The sequence below is a fragment of the Trichosurus vulpecula genome, chromosome 3 (genome assembly GCF_011100635.1).
Source record: "Trichosurus vulpecula isolate mTriVul1 chromosome 3, mTriVul1.pri, whole genome shotgun sequence".
In the NCBI taxonomy this organism is placed as follows: domain Eukaryota; kingdom Metazoa; phylum Chordata; class Mammalia; order Diprotodontia; family Phalangeridae; genus Trichosurus; species Trichosurus vulpecula.
The window spans coordinates 290,352,141-290,374,419 of record NC_050575.1 but is presented as its reverse complement, the minus strand read 5'-3'; the positions used below and the strand labels follow the sequence as shown (position 1 = coordinate 290,374,419).

Sequence of the window (22,279 nt, the reverse complement as noted above, 5' to 3'; positions counted from 1 at the left end):
CTCACTACTCACTATTCTCTCACTACTGGTATTCAAAGGCTTACCTGTCTTGATGATTCTCTGTCCACAACCATTTCTCAAAGCCTTCTCTCTACTCACATACTTGTTGTTTAATTCAGTTGCTTATATCTTCTCACCTAGTGCATTGTAAAAATCTCCCAACTGCTCATGTTTTGCTCTTTGCCCAAAATGGCGTTCCCTTCCCTATCTACCTAACCAAACCCCATCTCTCCTTCCAGTCCCACCTCCTGCCCTGACCGTCCCACACTCAATTTCTTCTTCCTTTGGATTCTTATAGCACTGCCTACACTACTCACTTGGTGCTCGTCACATATACTGCCTTATGCCATAACTTTATTTTCAATAACGGCATGTGTTACCTCTTCAACCAGACTGCAAGGTCCTCAAGGTCAAGTTGGGTGGGAGGGGAGCACCACAGAAACAAAGATCTGGAAATAGTAGGAACCTTAAAGTCTAACCAAACCCCTCAATTTTTTTTCATATGAGAAAACAGAGGCCCAAAGGGTTAAATGATTTGCCCAAGGTCACACAAGTAGCAAACGGCAGAGCCAGAATTCAAACCCAGGTCTTCTGACTCCAAACCTCACACTTTTGTCTTATATTTTTATACTTTTGTGTTGCACTAAATCAACAAAGTCCAATTTATCTCTAAGTCAGATGAAAGGCCCATATTTTAAGTAAGCCAATCAGTCAACAGCATTTATTAACACTTACTATAGGCCAGGTGCTGTGCTAAATGCTTTCAATAATGGTACTCTGGACTTACTAAGATCATTCACACACACACACACACACACCTCATGTAAATATATAATTTGTACCCATACATTTTCCTCCTTGAGCAACAGAATTAGGTACAAGTGGTGATTATCTTATCAATACACAAAGGATTCTGAATATTCCTTTTATTTCATAAAATTATTTATACATACATATATAGGGAGAGTATCTAAAAGTTTTTAAAAGTTCTTATGTACAGAATTATCAAATAACAATCCAATGAAGAATTATTTCCAATTGTAATTTGTTTGAAAATCACACAGTAAATGATAAAATAACGAGTAACACAGCTTAGAAGCAACCAGTCAGAATAGCCATGAGATTGTATAATCCAAAATAGCACTTTCCTCCCTGACCTCTCTTCTCCTATCTGGGAGATGTAGAAAAAATACAAGGTAAATGGCCTTCATTATCCCAGAAGGTGTTTTCAAGGTGCCAATTACCACAGCAAAGAAGAATCATTGCACCTGAGTTAGGGGCCATCCAAATGTGTACCACAGCTGTTTGCTGAGAACTCATCACCAAACGTGGTCCACAACATCTGTCACCAGGGCAGAGAATCACTTCTGGTTCCTTGCAGCACAGCAAGACAAGGGCCTCCTTTTGATCTCTCTGCAGTGAAGGATCAATTCCCTTGCACAACAAGAACATCAGAAAGGTCTTCCACTACTTTTAAGGTCAAATTCTGAAGAAACAAACACAAAAATAACTATGAAAATCATTTATACCAGAATAAAAGAAAGCAAAAATCAAACTGCCCTCAGAAAATGGTGGGTGACAAGGCCTAGTCTGAATGCTGACTTCATGATTACAGGTAAAATTTTCTTATAGCTACTATCACTGCCAAGAAGAGAGCTACATTGTCTGAGCTATTTCCAGGTCCTGGCAAATGATGTATAAAAATGCTTTCTCTGGGTTCTGTCCATGTAAGTCATTCTCTACAATGGCTGCATCTGTACTGTGTGCATTAGAAGGGAGATAAACTGAGTGCAGGTGAACTAGTCCTAGCATTCTGGTTTTGCTTTCAAGTAGACATCCTTATTGAAAAGTTTTGTTGTTTGGGATTAAACAGATTTGTGGCCAGGCCTCATCTTCTGCAGTGTGCTAAGCATTGGCAATGTCATGCAGGCCACTAAAGGTTTTCCTCAAAACTCCTAAGTGGGCTGATCTTTGACCATGGCTCTCTCCATGACACTTCCCCTTCTTCTGCCCGATAGTGGGCAGAAATGCCTCATAACCACTCCTGTATTACCTTCTGATTGTCCAAAGTTTATCCTTTTTTACCCTCTCTCCATCTCACCCCCAAAAACTCTTGATTCCCCAAAGATTACATATATAAGCAATCCAATTACAGTAATTTTAACTTTCCTCCCAGGGGTTACTTGCATTTAAAAAGAGGGCAGTATCCAACCTAAGTATCTACCTGGTAGAATATCTTCAAGACATAAGGAAGCTAACCCCTAGCTAACTTTACACTCAGGGTATCCTCTCCCTTTTAGGTGCCATTTTTTAAAGGTAAGAGCTATAGGTCACAGTATCAAAGGATTTAGAACTGGAAAGGCCCTTAGAGAGCATGTAGTCCAGCTCCTCATTTTACAAATGAAAAACCTAAGACTTTGGGTTTATGTAACTTGCTCAAGGTCCTACAGGTAACTAGCTACTTGGCAGAACAGGTATTCAGATATAGGTTTTCTGATATTCTTTCTTACATGGTCTCTGGGAAGAAGGTGGTATGGCTCTACATCAAATTGCAAAGAAAAGGGCATAGGATCATAGATTTTAGGCTAGAAGAAACCTTTTTAAATCATCTAATCCAATTCTCTCATTTTTCAGATGAGGCCCAGAGAGATTCATTGCTTTACTCAACCAACATCGCATAGGTGATAGGATTTGAAGCCAGGTTGTCTGACTTCAAACCCCACAGTTTTTCCTGTTTGACTCTACCTCTCCCAAGTCTTTAAACCTGCTTCCATACTCTTCCCTGCACCCTCTCATCTTCAAATAAAGAATGTAACAAATATGAAATAAAATGCTGTAATGGAATTAAGCATCCCTTCAGGGGCAATAATCTGAATCTTGATCATAAGCTTTTAAACCTCATTCTACCAGTTCTGGTTTCAAGTGGCAGTGATTTTCAAGACTGTGGCTCCCATGTTCAGCTGCAGCTAAAAAAGTACTAGAATGTTGGGTTAAATTCTAAACAAGGTACCTTCTTCCCTCCCTCCCCACTCTGTATTGCAGATTTGCTTTTATGAAATAGCAGGGTGTTTGGGGGTTGCCAAAAAGGAGAAATTCAATTCATAGGAGATTCAGAGAGGCTGCTGCTCCCTAATAGGAGTCAGAATGCTGGTATTCCATATATAACTGACTGTTTTGAGCTCATTTCCATTTCATTTTGATCTCCTCAACCACGTGCTCTTTCAGTTATTTCTTTATCTACAAAGAACCTCTATTGGCAGTATAAGAAATATGTCATGACCCTAAGAAGATTATGCAGATAGTGCACAGTGCCACTGGGGAGGGGGAAGGAATTACAAGAGAGAAGGCTGAAATAGTACTAAGTGGAAATTAAGTGGGCCAAGTGTATTTTCCTAGTGCCCTGAAGTCCTGAGTTCTCATAGATCACATTAGGCTGTTACTCTGAACGTCATGGCAAACATTACAAAGAAAAACCTTTTCAATAAGCCCAAAGCCAGCTTGGGATAAAGGCCTTACTATTCACCCAGGCAGGTCATGGTCTGTAACTTTCCCCTCATTCTTCAAATGCTGACTGCTCTGGGGTTATTTCCAGAGAGACCTGTCTAACAAAAAAGAACAAGGCCCACACTGTTAGGAGAAGCTGAGCCAATGCTGTGGTCAGAGAATCTCTGCAGTCAGTTCAAACCTGTTATCACATATTTTACAGCTTCATCATGCTCCAGTGGAAACTGGCTTATCAAAGCACAATGTACCCTAGGTAAAGCCAGAGAATTGATTATGTTTTTAGTGGAGCTGAACTGAGAGGTTTTTGTGCAAATGTGTGAGGTCCATGAGACTGGCTTTGTGAAGGGAAAAGAAACTGCAGTCCTGTCAAGGTGTTTCTGGGTGTTTTGTTTTGGAAGACCTTGCTTTTAGGGCAAATGACTGTTAAAACTTCTTAGGAAGTAATCAGCTACCTTGCATTAGGAAGGAACACTGGAATGGAAGCCGGAAGACCTGTGCTGTAGTCCCAGCTTTCCCATTAACTGTGGGACCTCAGGCAAATCACTTTCTCTCCCTGGACCTGTTTCCTCATTTGTAAAATGAAGGGATTACATTTGTTGATTTTCTTGATGCTAAATGAACAATACATTAGAGATGAGTCAATGGGGCAGCCAGGAAAGCTAATGCAATGTCAGGTCCAGAACTGGGGAAGTGATGGTTCTTCTGCACTCTACCTGGTCATGCCATATCTGGAATATTGTGTGCCATTCTGGGTGCTAAAGCAACGCCGAAAGGCTCGAGAACATTCAGAGGAGAAACAGAAGCAAAATAAAACAAGGGAGAATTGTTTAAATAGCCCAATGTGGATACACAGTGGATACCCTGATTGACTTATATAGGCAGCTAAGCAATAAGAAATACAAAAGGGTGATATGAGAGAACCATAACAAGACCACTAAAGCTCAACATGTGCTGAACTTGGTAAAGAAAGCTAAAGATGACCCAAAGGGCTTTTACTGGCCATACTAAGGAAAAGAGGAGGATCAAAGAAGGTCTTTACACTGGAAAAAGCAAAACACAAATGGTTCCCAGGGAAATAAAACCCAAGATAAGGAAGGAGACAGTTTAGGAGTACCACCAGAGCCAGTCACACTACATCAGAGGGGACTGGATGAACTGGGGGAAGACGGCTGAGCCATCTGCAGTCATCTCTGAAAGATCACTGAGGGAAAAAGAAGATCGTGGAGAATAGGAGTGGTGCCGCTGGATAAGAGAGAGACACATTTTATCCCAATTTACAAAGAAGGTTAGAGAATGGATCCCAAATTATAGTCCAGTGAGCTGGACTTTGATTCTTGGCAAAATTCTATACCACGTTATAGTGAACTTCTACAAAAGGAAGGGGTGAACCCAAGGGGTCTTCACAATTTCATTTATTTTTATATATATAAAGATTACCACAGACTTGTAGATCAAGGGTCTACTTTAAACAGAGTACACCTAGATTTCAGCAAAGCAATAAATTAAATTCCCTGTGCTTTTCTTGTACATGAGATAGAAAGCTGTGGGCTAGATGGAAATTTAGTTAGATAGACTCAGCTCCAATGGCATGACCAAACCCAAAGAGCCGTCAACTTAAAGAGAGCTCTCCAGTGGATTGTCCAAGGGAGCCATTCTTGACCCTGTGCTGTTAAACAATCTTCGTTAATGATTTAGATAAAACCACAGATGGCACATTTAATCAAATCTGAAGGGGACGTCAAACTGGGAATAATTAATACATTAGGTGAGATGTATGGTAACATATAGGTAAGGATCCAAAAAGATCTCAACAAGCTACACGACTGGTATAAAACTAGTAGGATGAAATTTAAAAGGGACAATGAAAAAGACTTACACTTGAATTTTTTTTTTACTTCACAGTACAAGAAAGGGAAAACATAGGTAGTATTGGTTTGAAAAAGATCAGGGGAATCTAATAACTTTCAAGCTCAATACAATTTAATAATATGATATGGCAGCCAGAAAAGCTAATGCAATCCTAGACTTCATTGAGGCACACTGTTCAGACCATGGGAAGTAATAATCAGTGGTCACACTACATCTGGGTTAGTGTTTAGTTCTGGGTGCTATGTTTTAGGAAAGATGTTGATAAAAGTTAAATAACCTCTACAGAAGAGCATACATGCTGAGAAAGGGTCTTGTGCCTTATGAGGATCAGTTTAAGGAGCTGAGAATGTTTTTGTTTGGGGAGAAAACAATTGGAGAAGGGATAGTTGTCTTCAAATATTTTGTTCAAGAGGGCAGGACCAGCAACCACCAGAAGGTGAAAGGTGCAGAAAGGCAGAATTCAGCTCAAAGCAAGGAAAAACTTTTCAATAATTAGAGCAATCCAAAACCAAAATGTTTGAGAAACAGAAGATCCCCTGTCGTTGAATGTCTTTAAACAAAGGCTGGATTACCAATTGTCAGAGATATGCTATAGAATGGATTTCTTCACTGGTCTGAGTTGGACTAGATGAATGAGCTCTGGGACTCCTTCAGAATCGGATGCTGTGAATCTATGAGAAACGTACAGTTGGACACCTCTTTGCTCATAGTAAGGCTTTCTGTACCATTTCACTGGCAATGTTCAACTGGGAGAAATAACTGACAATGTTCATTTTCTCTTCTTTGGGGGCGGCGTGACAGGGGACAGAGGAGGTGTGCAATCCAGGAAACACATATTGCGCTCACAGATCAGTGGCCTATAAAGTGTGACCAGATTGGACCAGATGGTATCTGAGGTCACTACATCTGGGTTCTCTACATCTCTAAAGTACCTAACACTCCTTAAAGATATCTTAAGAGATAATCTGTATTACACCCAAATTTCATTCTCTGTCATTTTTTTTAATAAGAGGGAGTGGAGCTAGAACAAAATATAGTGGGAGACATCCATGGACATTTCAGTAACACATCCACATAAATCACGATCAAATGCAGCAAAGAAGTCAGATAACCATACTTTTAAACTGAGGATCAACTGCTCTCAGGGTTAGTTCTTTTGCTATGAGAATAATGCAGTGCTAGAGCCACAGGCTACCTGCAAGACACTCATTTCAATACGGCATCTTTTTTGTGCTGTTTTATCTCATCCACTTCTTTTTTCAGGTCACATTCTCCAACTGGCCTAGCTTTGGGAATTTCATACACCACATGGAATATATTTTCCATCTTGCCCCCAATAACCTAAGGTAGTATTATATGTTCTTAAGTCTATCTTCAAAGCATATTTGTGTATCATGCTTTGCACCAGAGAGCAGGGCACTCAAGATTCTTTCAGAGATTCCAACATTCTTTATCCTTCATGCTGAGCCAGACATTTCTAACCCGATAAACTCTACTAAAATAATATTCCACCGATTGGACATTTCTGAGGCACTGATCTAGAAACATATCTTGTCTATGTCTACGCCTTTGTACAGGCCTCACACATTAAACATTAAGCGCGTTTATCTTTCACAGCCACAGAGCAGAGTGCTGAGGGAGCACCACAGATGTTGGTACTGCTTAAATATTCATGGAGGTTTTTAGAATTACAGTCACAAAGGATTTAAGAAGTCTTCTCATCCAGCCCCCTTGTCCAATTCATGAACCGTCAACCAATCACAATCAGCACTCACTTTTGCCAACTAAACTTTTTTTCCTTTGGAAGGAGAAAACACATTACCCAATCTCATTCTACGGTGAGCATTCAGCTGGGTAGTGGGTGCTTTCTAAGTGACTGATGGGCAGCACTCTAGGGGGATGTTTTCATTTTGGTTCTGACAATCAAAGCATAGGCTTGGAGAACTGAATGAATAAGTGTTGTATAATACTCTGACTATTATCCATAAAGATATATAGAAAATGACTGGCAGGATTTATCTTGACCTCTAAGTGAAGGCCCCAGACTATTGTTCTAGTCTAATTGATGCTGTTTATTCTGTCTTCTTTCTTCTCACCATCACTGTTCAATCCCAACTACCATCGGTGGTTCCACTTCATGCCACTTGTTGATACTTCTCATTTTCTCTGTCTTATCTCTCCTTGCTTGACGTTATCCCCATGGCAAATCCCAAAGTCCTTTCTAGTCCTTGTGTCTTGGCTCTGGGGTCAGGAAGTTTGGGTTTTCAGAGTCACTAGCCAGAGAAAATATTTTTCTTCAGGTCAGTTAACCAACCAACCAACCAACCAACCACAACACATCATCCAAAGGCTTAATTGTTAGGGTTTTTCTTGGATATTTTCATTGCTGTTTATAATTGGATTCTATTTTGCTAACTTCTAGATAAGTAAACTACTACTACTATAATTTAAGAAAACCAGGCAAAATTTCTATGTTTAGGAAAGAAGTTAAAATGGGACGCTCTTGCTATCCAGTAACACTGTGCTTACCAAATCATTTACCTACCTTTTCATTAGCTAAATGTAAAAGACAGGCAAATGCCAAAGGTACGGAAAGGTTCTGAGCCATCAGAGGAGGCAGGCTGTAAAACAAAGGGGAGGAAATGGTAACATATGATGTAGGTGCTAAAAACAAAGTCTCTTTCATTAAGCATGAATAATATACATAAACAAAGAATAAGCTAGTGAGAAACAAAGAAATATTTTAAATGTTTGTAACAAGCAGGTTGAGAAATCCCAAACCTTTGGTTCTATTCTAGCCCTTGGCATGGAATAACTTCTCAGGTTACTGGTTTGGGTGCATGTCAACCAATATGCTAGTGCAGAGCCAACAGTGGCAAGTAACATACAATTGGGACAAAAAGAAGGCTGCTTTTAGATCACATGACAGTCAGTGCAAATAACTAGCTCCTTTGTCCTGTTACATGATCTGTTAGTTGCTGTTTTTAATCAAGGAATAAACTGGAACACTTGTGCCCTAAGCTTTGTAAAAGGTGAGAACAGAAGCAATTAATCAGTCCACAACAATGATAACCCCGACAGTTAACCTGACTATGGCCTTCAGCTGCCCTTGAACTAGAGGCTCTGGTACTTACTTCTTTAGAAGGTCCTTTGTGAGATCACTGAAAATCTTCTCATCTGGTACCATGTTCAAGTTCCCTTTTGGCTCAGTTTCATTCTAGTTTTATAAAGGAAAAAGGCATTGAGGGGAAAAGTAGGTTTGCTTTCTTTTCTTAGCAGCAATGTTGGAAAGTTCAAAGATATCGGACTGAGCCTGCTGTTCTGGGTGAAGGGATGGTAATAACAGAAGAAGAAAGCTGAATTTCAACTCTTTTATTTTGCTTATGTCTTCTCCTCCAAGGAGGCTATATTTGGTTTGGGAAGTAAACAACCAAAATGGTTAGCAGGGTGTAGAAATCCAAAATAAGTTAGACTGACTGTTTCCTTGGAAGTCATGGTTCTCCATGGCCTGTTCAGTACATTTGTGATTTTTCATGGTTGAGACAGAAGATACACTTCAGTAATAAATATTAACTTACCCATCTAAGAAATAAAAACAAAAAAAAAAGTTAGACTGAGAAAACAGGCAACGTGTAGCTGCTTTCTCTGAGTTCAGGTCATCAGGCCCAGGCTAACTCTATGCTGGAGAACTAAAAAGAACTGTGACTGATGATAGGATTGCTAAGCTGTTACTATCCTCTCTGACAGACAGCAGACAATGGAAAGGGGCTACAGGACAAATAAAGGCCAAATGTCATCCTAGCTTTCAAAAAAGGAACAGAGTATTGACCCAGCAATACCATGTCTAGGGTTATATCTCAAAGAGGTCACACAAGTGGGAAAAGGACCCGTATGTACAAAAATATTTTTAGCAGCTCTTTTTGTGGTGGCAAAGGGTTGGAAATCAAGGGGATATCCATCAATTGGGGAATGGCTAAACAAGTTGTAGTATATGAATGTAATGTAATACTATTGTGTTATAAGAAATGAGGAACAGACAGACTTCATAATAACCTGGAAAGACTTGTATGAACTGATGCTGAGGGACAGGAGCAGAACCAGGAGGACATCATACATGATTACAGACACACAGTATCTCTGATGACTAACTTTGATAGACTTGGCTCTTCTCAGCAATACAAGGCTCTACAATAACTCCAAAAGACTCATGATGGAAAAAAACTATCCACACCCAGAGAAAGAGTTATGGAGTCTGAATGCAGATTGAGGCAAACTATTTGCTCTCTTTTTTTCTCTTCTTTTTTGGTTTTGTTTCTTTTTTCTCATGGTTCATTCCATTAGTTATAATTCTTCTTTACAACTTGACTGTTGTGTAAATAAGTTTAATGCAAAGGTATATGTAGATCCTATATGGGATTACATGCCATCTTAGCGGGGAGGGGGAGAAAATTTGGAACTTAAAAACTTGTGGAACTGAGTGTTATAAACAAAAAATAAAAAATAAATTTTAAAAAAGACTTAGCTAATAAAAAAAGGAACAGAGTAGAATCTGCAAACAATAAGGGTCATGAATTTAATTTCTGCTCCTAAAAAACTGCAGAACACATTATTAAGAGAATAACTTCTGAATACTTTTAGAAAGGTAAACAACAATCAAGAGAAGTTATCACAGCTTTGTCAGGAACAGGCCATTCCCACCTTCCTGCTTTTTTGCAGAGGTGAAAGACCAGGGACATGGAAGATTGCTTATGTCAGACTTTTTGGATCATTTGGCTAGTTGTGCTAACTAGCAACCTGGAATTTTATTCCTTTTTTCTTCTTTATTGGAAATGATGGCTCTCTGGGAGAAAGCGAGAAGATTGATATAACGGGAAATGTAGGTGAAGCCAAAAACAAAAGATACCAAGAAAAATTTACTTTCAAAAAATGATCATATCAGTCTAACTTCACTTCTTTTTTTAAAAGGTACCTTTATTAGAAGATCAGAGAGAGTGCTGCAGTCTACTTAAATTTTACCAAAGTCTCTTATCCTATGGTTTCGGAAAAGATGGAGAGATACATGGGCAAGATAATTAGACGGATGGTTTTGGAAGTGGCTCAGTGAGTAGACCCAAGAAATAGTAATTACTAGGTGACTCATTGAACAAATCAACAACTCTGAACATCAGCTGCTCACATTCAGAATTTGATATTTATATTTACCTAGCAGCAGTAGTCACAGAAATGTTCATTAGAGATGTCCGCTATCAGGATAATCACAGGTAAGAGAAAGGTTGAATCCAGTTATCTTTAAGGCAACAACAATACTGCTAGGCTCCTTTGCAACAACAACAAAAGGCTGACAATTTTGTTTCATAGGATTATAGGGTTTAGAACTAGAAGGGACATGAGAGCATTCACAATCTAATTCCTTCATTTTATATGTGAGGACATCGAAGCTCAGAAAAATGAAATAATCAGTCCAATGTCACACAGCTGTTTTCCAGAGGCCAAGACCTAAGAGTAGACCTAAGGTCTATTCTTCTAAGACATGCCTCTTTGCTTCTGAATAAACAAATTATGACTAAGGAAAGACAGACTACCTCTGCAACTGCTTCTTTCTCCTGGCCATCAGTCAGCAGATTCCACATGCTTTGCTTTAACCTTTTCATGTCCATCTTTTTGGCAGTCTTGGCATAATGAATTTCAATTTTATTCACCTGAAACAGACAGGTACAAGTTGGAAGAAGACAGAAGAATTCATCATGATTTTTATCAGGCCATTGCAGAAATGAATGCCCAGAGGCAGGGAAAAGTTGTATATTAGCAAGTGTTAAGTTTTAATGGTGGAATTACAGATCTTGCTCTGGACATATTAGGAACAAACAGTTTTGGTCTCTCACTTCAAACCCATTTTCTTTATGGCCATGTCCGTGGTTGTCTAGAATCCTAGTCTGGACAAAAATTCCCAAGTATACTTAAGGAAGTGAATTAGAAGGCCACCATTTTGTTGACTCTTGGCTTGATATTGGAAAACAATACCTAGGCTAGTTCTATGAACATCAACCCTGATCAACATGCCTGGTATGACAACCTCTTTCTCCAGTCGGATATGTTATCAGAGCTCCCTTGGAGAAATGGTCAGTTCCACTTCATTTCTATTTATCAATAGCTAACACTAAAGTAATAAAAGGTTCCTCCTTCACCCAAGAGTCTTCCCTGAGATTTGGGACATTCCTCACTCAGCCCCTCAGTGAACAAAGATGAATGAGCGGGAAAAAAAATAAATTTTACAACTCTATTTGGTTTGTAACTTGGACAGTAAACAAATGAATACCAAGCCATCGGTATTGTACCTATGTGTTAAATGTTTAAGTCTTACCTTCTGTGGCTCAGCTACTAACTTTAACTCCCCATATATCGGATTATCCAATCCATTTTCATCAGCATCATTTTCATTATCCTGTGAATTTCCAAATCCGATGTTGGGATTAATTGTAAAATCAAATTGGGTACCATTTGCTCCCACAAATAATCCATCAGGGCCATCATCATCATCACTGTCAGCAGCCTAGGCAAAGAAAAATAGCTGCTCAAGTTTTGCAGAAAGTAGCATTAGGCTTAAAAGATGCATTCAAAACAAACGAAGCAGATGGTCTTATGTTGTATGAATTTACCCCAAACTGGAAGAGACTGGCAATTACAGCCCCTTGCCTTCAGACCAAACCAAATTTAAACCACCCCAGACAGACAGGGGTCTAAAGACTTCAGAGCTACATTCAGAAAGGAAATAAATTGCCACAAATACCAACTGCTCTCCTCTTTGATGCCCAGCTGAGCTACACAGTTCTGTTTGTTCAATAACCCTAGCTGATGTACACAAATAAAACATAACATGCATGTCTTGATCAGATTCAGTCATTAAACTCAACAAAAAACAAAAACAAACCAAAACAACAACAAAAACCTTCCAAAAGCTCTCTTAGCTTGATATTTGATCAAGAAGATTTTACAAAATTAAAAAACAAAAGCAAAAACCTCTCTGTCTGGAGATGTAAGTAGGGAGAGTGATCATCCTTCCTGCTCCTCCCTTGCAGGAGTGGGGACACTCTAGATCACAGCCCTCTGCTTCACCTACTTATCATTCCTGCCTTCTGTTACTAGTTTCTATTTCCTCCTTGTGTGCCTCACCACCCCCAATGTTGTAAATTCCTCAAAGACAAGAACTGTCTTAAATTTCTTTGCCTCTCTTATAGCACCTAGAAGCATCTTGTAGACTATAGTTGATCAGTATTGGTTGATGGATTGATTCTGTGGGCCAAATGGACTACCCTTGGGCACAAATGGCTTAAAACAAGAATGACTGGAAGCAGACACAATTCCTGCCCTCTAGGGAAGCTTTGGGTCTGGAGGAGGAAGAGAAGGCCTAGTCCTCCTGGTCTTTGGTGAGGAGAGATGACTCGTGGTCAGGGGGAAACCCTCAGTAATACAGGAGGCATAACACACAATGCCCAACCTCAGGGAGCCCCAGGCCTAAGAGAAGATACAGCTCCTACCTTTAGTCTGATGGAGGAAACAAGGCTTCCCTATAGGACCTCCAGGTTTCCTACTGTAATAGCTCAGTCTCTTCCCAAGGGTGCTCTCAGTTTTTCTCTGCTGATGAGAAATGCGCACCTTCCACACACAAAATGTGCACTTGATTGGGGCTGTCAGCTGGACACCACCACTTATGCCAGGCAAAGGGGAGAACACGAGGCAAGTAGAAGAAATCTTCCCTTCTCACTGGCAGAAAAGAACAAAGAAATTCCTCTCCCTTCCCCTCTCCAACCCTCCTTACCGGGACTGCAGGGCAAAATTCAGAAGTATCATTAGGATTGTTGTAATCATACTCTTCAATCTCATCGTCCTGTTCCGACGAAGCACTCTGTGAAGCCATCTTTCTTAACTACCAAAGAGAGATCAGAATGGCAAGTGGAGAAAGCAGTTTCCAAAAGGGGAGCTAAAACTACAAGACGAAGGAGATAAATTCAGATCCCAACATTCATTTCTACCTAGAAGCACAGAACAGCTGACTCTTGGGAGTTAGAATGGGCCTTAGAGGTCATTTTAAAGGTAGTCATGGTGTGCTGAGAAGAACACTGAGTTTGGAATCCAAAGACGGGGAGGGGGTGAATAGTGTCCAAGCTACCCACTCCCTGTAAAACTGTAAGCAAGTCACTGACTTTTCTGGGCCTTGATTTCCCCATCTGTCAGTATATGACTTCTAGGGGCCATTCTAGCCCTGTATCTTGTGATCTACTTTAGCCTCTCTACCAAGGCAAGAATTCCTTCCTGTTCTAGGGACAGAGAACTGAGCACCTCGAGGTAGCCTGTTACTTGGACAGTAAACAAACTAATATCAAGCTACCGGTACTGTACCTATGTGTTAAATGTTTAAGTCTTACCTTCTGTGGCTCGGCTACTAACTTTAATTCCCCATATATCGGATTATCCAATACATTTTGATCAGCATCATTTTCATTATCCATTCCAGCTAGAATAGCTAAAAAAAATTATCCTTCTACCAAGACCAAAAAATCTTATTTCTTCTAACTCTATTTTCACTAGTTAGCCTCAGTCGTGTTCTCTGGAGCAAGTAAGAACAAATCAATTCTTACATCTGAAGATGGTTCTTCTGTCCCTCTTTGTCTTCTGTTCTCCAGGCAAAATATCTCATTTTTTCAAATGTTCCTCTTGTGACATAACTGCCAGGTACTTCATGATTCTGGACACCAGAATCATGTCGACATCTCTGTTAATATGTTGTGTTCCAAACCGAACACAAGGCTCCAGATATGGTCTTTCTCACCTTCTCCTTTCCTCCTTTCTTCTAAAACCCTAGAGTGTTCTCTGCTTCCTTGCCTGGAGGCAGAAGCAGCCATGTTTGTCCACAGGTCTCAAGCAGTGCTTTTGGCCACCTGTGCCTTTCTTTTTCCCTTTTCTGAACACTACTCAAAGATGAGATACCTGAGAGTGAATTTTCCCAGTCCAAGAGACAAAAGTCAGGACAGGGTGGGATTATCAAGGCTCATGCAGAAGCATAAGACTACCTTAAGGCAGGAACAGATATGTGCCCAGATACCCCACAAGCACAAGCCCCAGATTTCTGGGGCTATGTTCCTGAGAGTCTCCTCTGTAGTAGCCCTATTTCTGTGAGTCCTTGAACCAGCCCTTCCAAACCTTATTTCAATCACAAAGACTTCTTAATACTTACTCGGTGAAATTTTCTGAATTTCACCAATTTATCATTAACAGGTCTAAAAGGCTTAGAGGCAAAATTGTATAATTGGAGAAAAAACACACACAGAATGTGGAAATCAAATCAGGAGACCTGGACTTGAGTTCTGATCCAGCTCCTTACGAGCTGTGTGATCATAAGCACTAAGTCAATGAATCTCTCTATGGCCAGCTTCTCACCTGCCAAATAGAGCTCAACGTACTTAGGTTGTTGTGAGGGAAGCTTTTAGAAATATTAAAGCACGCATGTCCCGAGCTGCCTGAGTAGCCTCACCTTGTTCCCTGGTTTCAGGTTCAACTGGACGATGTTCTCTATTTCATAGTGGAAATCAGATGGAAGGGTGGTAGCTTTCTTACTCTGGTTGTCCAGAGTTGACTTGGCCAGTGTGGTAGCAGCCTGGTGATAAGAAATAAATTTTCAAGAACCTTTAATGACAGCAACTAGAAGATACTTTTTCCCCATTAAGAGAATATAGAAATAAAAAAAGAGGCCAAGTCACATACAGCTGAAGACTACAGTGAAACTCCTCGAATACTGGGTGAGAAATTCATTGTTACAAAGCTACACTCTGCACCAGGTCTCGTTCCCTTTTCTCAACCATTACCTAGTTCCCTCTATCCTTCACCTAGTACCACCCTTGACCCACTCTTCCCAATATGTAGGGACCAGGTTGATAAAGCTACCATTTTACTTCTTTTTAAAAAGTGGATTTACTAGGCTGACATGGGGTAAAAAAAACAAACCTCAAGAAAGAACACTCAGGGGGAGGTAAGAAAGTACAGCTTATAATAAATTCAGTACAAACCCTAGTTTTTCGGAAATGTGCGTTAAAGTCCATCTCTTCCTCAAAGTTGATTTCAAATACTTTCTTTGTAGTCTTCTTTTTCTTCTCTTGTTGAGAATTAGGATCTTCTGCAGAGATGAGCACATAAAACCTGACAATACTGTACCTTTCAGGGACCTAAATACTGCAAGCTCAGTAAGATGTTTGATGGATTGATACTTTTTCCTCACTTTCTTCACTCAGAATTTATTATTCTATTGATATCAAGAAATCATATACATCTTAATATCAAGAAACACAAGATAATCTTAATATCATGGTTATGTTAAGAAAGGTAAATTCTCTCAAAGTCATTTGAGCTCTGAATTTATATTTTGAGGGCCAATTTGCCTTGCCACTAATAAGCACAACTAAAGAATGTAAATTTTAGCCTCTACCTTTCTGGAATAAAATGAAAGGAAAAGAGCAGCCTTAGTTCTAATTTACTCTTAATCCCACTTGTGGTCCAACTATTCCTTCAATCAAAGGACTAACACAGTATCCCAGCTTAGCGGGATATACCAAAAAGCTATGATGACCTTCCTTTCCCTTTCATCACTTGGAATGATGGAGGGCAATTAAGAGGAAGTTGGAGACTCTTTCTTCCTTAATACTACTACTATAAATACATACGTTTGCGATGGGGTTTGAAGCGCCAGTGGTCAGGACCAGCCCACATAGACATGGTTCTGGGACTGAAATAGGAATATTCTCCAGGCTTCATGGATAAGTGGAGGCACATGGTCCCAATGTCTCCATCTCCAAGGGAAATCACCTCTTGCCTGCCCCACACAAAAAAATCAAAATCTGTGTGTAAGCTACAGCTTATTAGTCTATTTACAGATGATTTCATATACATCCTTCTTTGCCACAAAAGTACAATTCCTAAAATAGAATTCCCTCATTAGTACTAAAAATATTCTTCATCTGTATAGTACCTATAATGTTGTAAAGCACTTTTATATCTGTTATCTCTCTGATTCTATCCTCGTAACAATTCTGGGAGGTAGGCAGACAGAGCAGATAAAAAGATGGACATAAAATCACTTTGAAAGTATAAAGTGCCACGTAAGTTGACAATGCTTAAGTGACCTGCTTAAAGCTGTATAGCCAGTTACAGAAATCAATCAATTTTAAAGTGGGAAGGAACCTTAGCAATCATCTAGTCCAATTCCCTCTACTTACAAATGAATAAAGTACCCAGCAATGTTAAATGACTTGGTCCAAGATCACAAAGGTGGTCAGTTAATGGCAGAACAGGTCTCCTGACTTCCAGCCATGGGGTCCTTTCCACAAAATCAAATTGCCTCTGATACAGAATAATTCTACAATTCAAAATATCCACATATGTTGTGCTCACACCTTGCTTTCATGAACTAGATGCTTTCATAGCAAACTGACACAGTCCCTAGTAAAGGTGGGGAAGATGCCAGTCTAAACTCACTTCTCACATCCAAACTCACACAATCAACTGCCCAGTATGACTTGTTCATTGCTCCCTCCAGCTTTGCTCCCTGGCTCTTATGCAGTAACTGCATGGATGGCTAGGCAGGAAAGATCTTTTACCCTACCTATTCAGTATACTGAAATAAAGATATCTGAGACCATGAATGAGTTGGGCTCACAAGGGTCTCAAAGTATGTTGGAAGTATGCTACTCTGCTGCCACCTAAAGGTTAAGGTAACAAAGAAGCTATCAATATTTGGACTACACAAGTAAAATCCCTTTATGTCAATTCCAGAAGACATCCAAATTGTTTTGCTGGTGGAATTTTGTTAAAACAAATTTTCTAGAAATCTTAGACCCAATCTACAAGGCCTAGAATTGACCTCTAACACATAGCACTGTTTCGCCCCTTTCTAATGGACTTGTATATATCATATATTATAGGAATCCAGGTATGTGCTTCTATCTCCACACAAACCATCAGCTTCTTCAGGGAACTGACCACATCTTGTCTAAACTATCTCCCTTCTCAGGCCTAGCGCAATGCTCTACATGAAGTACAGCCTTAATAGAAATTTGTTAAATTGATTTGATTCAAGCCTCTCCCTACTAGATTGAGGTGAATGTTGGATGCAAATTTATGCCAACCCTCTTTTTCTGCCTAGCTCACAAAACTTGTTTGATGATATTTTTTTTGGTCTTGGTAGGTTTGGAAATCTCACATTTTTGAGATGTTTAAAGCAAGAAAGGATAGAGTCAAGAGTAATCACTACCTGGTTGCTACTTGATGAGAAGATAAAAGAAGAGTAAAGAATGGCTCAGTAGAGGCAACACGTTCCAGTGTCACAAGCACTGGACTGGTCCTCTAGTGAGCTCTGCTCTTAGGCAGGCCTCAGTTTTCTCATCCATAAAATTAGAGGGCACAGACTAATGGTCCTTTCCAGATCAAAAATCATTATAACTTTGATGTCTTTTTCCCAGTCTTCAAAAATCACAAATATATTTTGTTACAGCATTATCTGCACAGTTAAATTAAGTAAAACTTGATAAAAAACATGGCATCATATGGACCAGAACCAAAGAAAATACTTCTTGTGCAGAATGACAGAAGTTGGGGAAAGCTCTAGACTAGGAGCCAGGAGATCAAGGTTGGAGTCCCAGCTCTACCATTAACTACCTTGTGTGACCTGAGATATGTCACTTCATTTCTTGGGGTCTCAGTTTTCTCCTCTATAAAATGAAGGGACTGAGTTTAATTAGTTTTGAAGTCATCTTAAAAGTTTAAATTTTTGTTAAAACTTTTTCTTTGCATAAGATTTGTTGTAACTAGTTCCACATAGCAGAATTGCTGTGGACCAATACAAGGGCTCAGAAATAGTTTTCTCACATAGAACAGTTATTTATAATGATATTCGTTGCAATGGGATTTTGCCAGAATTTCAAGTCTACCCAACTCAAAATCCAATATTCTCCACTGTACTGTGCTGCCTCTCAGTCACATAAATGTAAGGTGGTTTTATTATTTAATAGTTTTAACTTGTTTTCTATTTTTAATTTGCAAAGAAGATGAGAGTAGCTTATTTCTCTAAAACAAATATATCTGAACCTCCCATCTTCTCAAACTTTCATTTAAATTAAATTGCTTTTACTCTTCTATAGTTCTGTGTTTTTCTGCAGGGCAGTGGGTCTCAACAGAAAAACAGAATCCCCAGGCACTATTATATCCCTCATGGATAATACTCAGTTTTCTGATAGGAAATTGGCAATACTGATAATAACCTTCATTTCTTATGCCTGCTACATTTTGGAGTATATTTGGATTTCACCACTTTTAAACAGGTAAGTTTGTCTATCATCAAAGAAAACCATAGCTTCCAGGAATAAGGAATTGACAGTTCCACTAAACTGAGCTCTCATCAGACCATATCTAGAATACTGTATTCATTTCCAACCACCACTACTTAAGAACACTGATAAACTAGAAGTGTTCCGAAAAGGGGGAACCCAGATGGTGAAAGGCCTTGACTTTGTGTCACATTAATATCTGAAGGAACTAGGGAAATTTAGCCAGAAGAAAATAAGATTTAGCAGGGACATGCTCACTGTCCTCGAGTATCCAAGAGGCTGTCATGTGGAAGAAGGCTTAGATTTGTTCTATTTAGTCCTAAGGACAGAACAAGAGCAGTAGGTAGAAGCTGCTAAGAAGCGCATTTAGGTTTCATTTGAGGAAAAACTACCTAACAATGAGAGCTGCCTGTTTCAACAATCAAAATTGTTTCAAACAATTCAAACAAAGGCCATTCTGGTTACACTGCCCCAAAGTGGAACGAATGGGTTGCCTTGGATAGGTGGCTTTCACTGAGATAAGCTGACCTTTTGTCTGCTATGATGAAATGAGGATTCTTTTTCAGCTGTGGGTTGGACTATGGGACTTCCAAAGTCCTCTCAACTCTGTAATTCTATGATTTATTTAATTTTGACTACCTGAAAGGATGTGTGAACAACAAGGAGCCAACTGGTCATCATTAGTGTACCTATTCATTTTACCACATGGTCCTCTTAAAGATGTGTTCCTGGGGAGCAAGTTCACATGATTGTACAAAATGTGATGCAAATACCTACAGTCTTTAACAAAAACATTTTTTTCTCATGGAATCAGAAAGCTTGTAAGGCACTTGAACATCTTATATCATCTTAGGAAGTGATCATGTTGAAAATGAAAATGCTCATATTTCTGAAATAAAATACTGTAAAGCTATGCTTTTATTCACCTAGTTTTTATTCATTCATTCATTCATTTATTCACCTAGTGACTCATCCTTTGGCATTCACAATTTTCCGTTTTGGTATTCCCTCATTTCCCTACCACCTTGCACAAAGCTTATACTTAAAGAACGAAGAAATTCAGATGTAAACTCCTAGAGAGTAAAAGTGACCTTTAAGTATTTTTGTCCTTGCTCTAGCTCAGGACCACATGGAGTTAGGTGCTTAAATAGATGCTTTCCGTGATAACATATATGATGATCCCCCTTTTAGGACCAACTCTCCACTTTCTGCAGCTCTACTTGATTTGAAATCCATGGAACATGGCACCCCATGCAAAGTCCCCCCATCCCACTCCCTTCAAGCCTCTGTTTTGCATTGTTTTCCCTCATTAGATTGAAAGCTTCTTGAAGGCAAGGCCCTTCTGTTTCTTATTTGTATCTCCAGCAAGAAACAGAAACAAGGTCCCTGCCTTAATATAGTGGCTGGAACACAGCAGGCATTTAATAAACGTTTATTGAATTGAATTAGGAAATACTTCTTTTTAAAAGAGCTTTCAGCAGAGAATTACTTTAAAAACTTTGAGGGAAAGCCTGACAGAGTTTGAGGTAAGAGTAAAGGGTAGAATGTTATCAACTTTTTTTGAAAAATTTAATTCTGCCCACCCTTTTATGGACAGACATTCCAGGCATTCCAGAGTACCCTCCTTCTTCATCTTCCTATTCCTCTCCCCACAGGGTTAAGTAGAGAACCAGGCCATGAACAGGTTTCTGTAATAAAACATTCTAAGTCTTTTTTCATTTCCCAGCTCAAACACATTCTTTTACTCTATTTAAGTACTTGTGCTGGTAATTTTTTATTTAATGGTTATTATTTTATTATCGTATATATGGAAGGGAAGAGCTTCATCTCCAGGACCAGAAGCATTCAAGGATACAGACCAAATGAACACTAAGAGTCTTAAAGCATAGTTCATGCTAGGGAAATGGTCTGGGATTTTTCTCATTCCCCTAGCCTGTTTGCCTCTTTTAACCAAACTTTCAGGTCAACAAAACATAGAAATATACAATAATTTGAGACTGAGGAAAACACTAGGGATCACAAAAGGCTTCCCATAAGAGGTGACACATAAGCTACGCTTTGACGGGAGAGAGCTAGGAATCCTAAGAGGTGAAGATAAGGAAGGGGTATTTTTCATGAATGAGGACAACTTACACAAAACCACGGAGGTAGGAGATAGAATGCTGAATTTAAATAACAGCAAGTTTGACTGAAACAGAGTATATGAAGGGAAATAATGTGAAACAAACTCTGGCTTTAAATGCCAGAAGTTTTACTTTACCCTAGAGGTCACAGGGAGCCACTGAAGGTTCCTAATCAAGCAAATTACATGATCAGACTCAGGAAAATTATTTTGGCAGCTGTGTGAGGACCTTTAAGGTCTCTTCCGTCTCTAAACTAGATTGTCCCACATTCTAGCTTCGGGGGCAGCTACTCCACTAAAAGGAAGGACTGATGAACTGTGTCCTATGGATTCCTTTTTCCGTCTCCAACAGCTGCTTGACTCATTCAATCAGGTACAGCCTTTGTAGGTTCACAATATGTGATGGAGTTTTCTTTATAAAGATGGTGCTGTCTTTCACAAACAAAAATTTCAAGGCAACTTCCTACCAGTCTATGCTGAGTTTTGAAAGGTAAAAAATTCCAAACTAGCACTGCCTGAAATATAGCATACCATCTCCCATCAAAATATGGCTGGAGTCAAATATCCCCAAAGGAAATCTACTAAAAACTGATGTGAAGAGCTCACAAAAAAATTTTCCTTTGCTACAAAAGTCTACTTTTTCTTTAATTTTACCTGGAATTTTGGAATTCAGAAGACTTCTGGCAACTTCTGAACTCACGATCCCCTCCTGCTGTTTGATCATGAATGTCTGCATCAAAGTCATCTTCCACAGGTACACCAGCACACTCCTCATTATCACTATCTTCAATCTCAGAATTAATGTCAAATACTTGATCACTCTTCTTAAACTTGTCCACCAGAACTGACAAAGACTAAAAAGAACAGAAAGAATATATCAACACTTGGGATTCTTAACCTTTTTTGTGTCATGGACCCCTTTGGCAGTCTGATGAAGCCCATGGATCTCTCCTCAGAATACTGTGTTTTGTTGTTTTTTAATTCATAATGAAAGGAAATAGTAATTTAGTAATAGAATAAAACAGTGAAAATAAATGTGCAATATTTTCCATTATCCAAGTTTACAGCCCCTCCCCTCCCAAAACTATCCATAGACTTCCAGAAGGTCTGTGGACTCTCTGTTAAGAACCCCTGATCAAAATGCTTTAAATCACTTTTGATTAGAGAAATGCAAATGATGAACAAACATATTTATAGCAGCTCTTTTTGTGATGACAAAGAACTGGAAATTGAGGGGATGCCCATCAACTGGGGAAGAGTTGAACAAGTGGTGGTGTATGATTGTGATAGAATACTACTGTGCCCTAAGAAACTATGAACAGGATGTTTTCAGAAAAACCTGGGAAGGCTTATATGAACTGATACAAAGTAAAGGGAACAGAACCAGAATAACAATGTATACAGTAATAGCAAT

At 39.3% G+C, this 22,279-nt stretch overlaps 1 protein-coding gene across 3 annotated transcripts in view; it reads right to left on the bottom strand.

The window, feature by feature from the left end:
• Positions 1 to 913: 913 nt before the first annotated feature.
• The window catches only part of NCAPH (non-SMC condensin I complex subunit H), a 50,953-nt gene continuing 29,587 nt past the window's right edge, over positions 914 to 22,279 (bottom strand). For 2 of the 3 annotated variants that reach the window (XM_036752159.1, XM_036752158.1), the window contains exons 10-19: positions 21,520 to 21,719; positions 16,086 to 16,234; positions 15,435 to 15,541; positions 14,903 to 15,025; positions 13,190 to 13,297; positions 11,735 to 11,923; positions 10,956 to 11,072; positions 8,508 to 8,590; positions 7,919 to 7,994; positions 914 to 1,486 (exon numbers count right to left, since the gene is read on the bottom strand). In XM_036752159.1, the coding sequence (XP_036608054.1) occupies positions 1,427 to 1,486; positions 7,919 to 7,994; positions 8,508 to 8,590; positions 10,956 to 11,072; positions 11,735 to 11,923; positions 13,190 to 13,297; positions 14,903 to 15,025; positions 15,435 to 15,541; positions 16,086 to 16,234; positions 21,520 to 21,719 (1,212 nt within the window). In that variant the 3' untranslated portion in view covers positions 914 to 1,426. The remainder of the gene's footprint in view (positions 1,487 to 7,918; positions 7,995 to 8,507; positions 8,591 to 10,955; positions 11,073 to 11,734; positions 11,924 to 13,189; positions 13,298 to 14,902; positions 15,026 to 15,434; positions 15,542 to 16,085; positions 16,235 to 21,519; positions 21,720 to 22,279) is intronic. The other variant, XM_036752160.1, reaches the window with a different exon arrangement.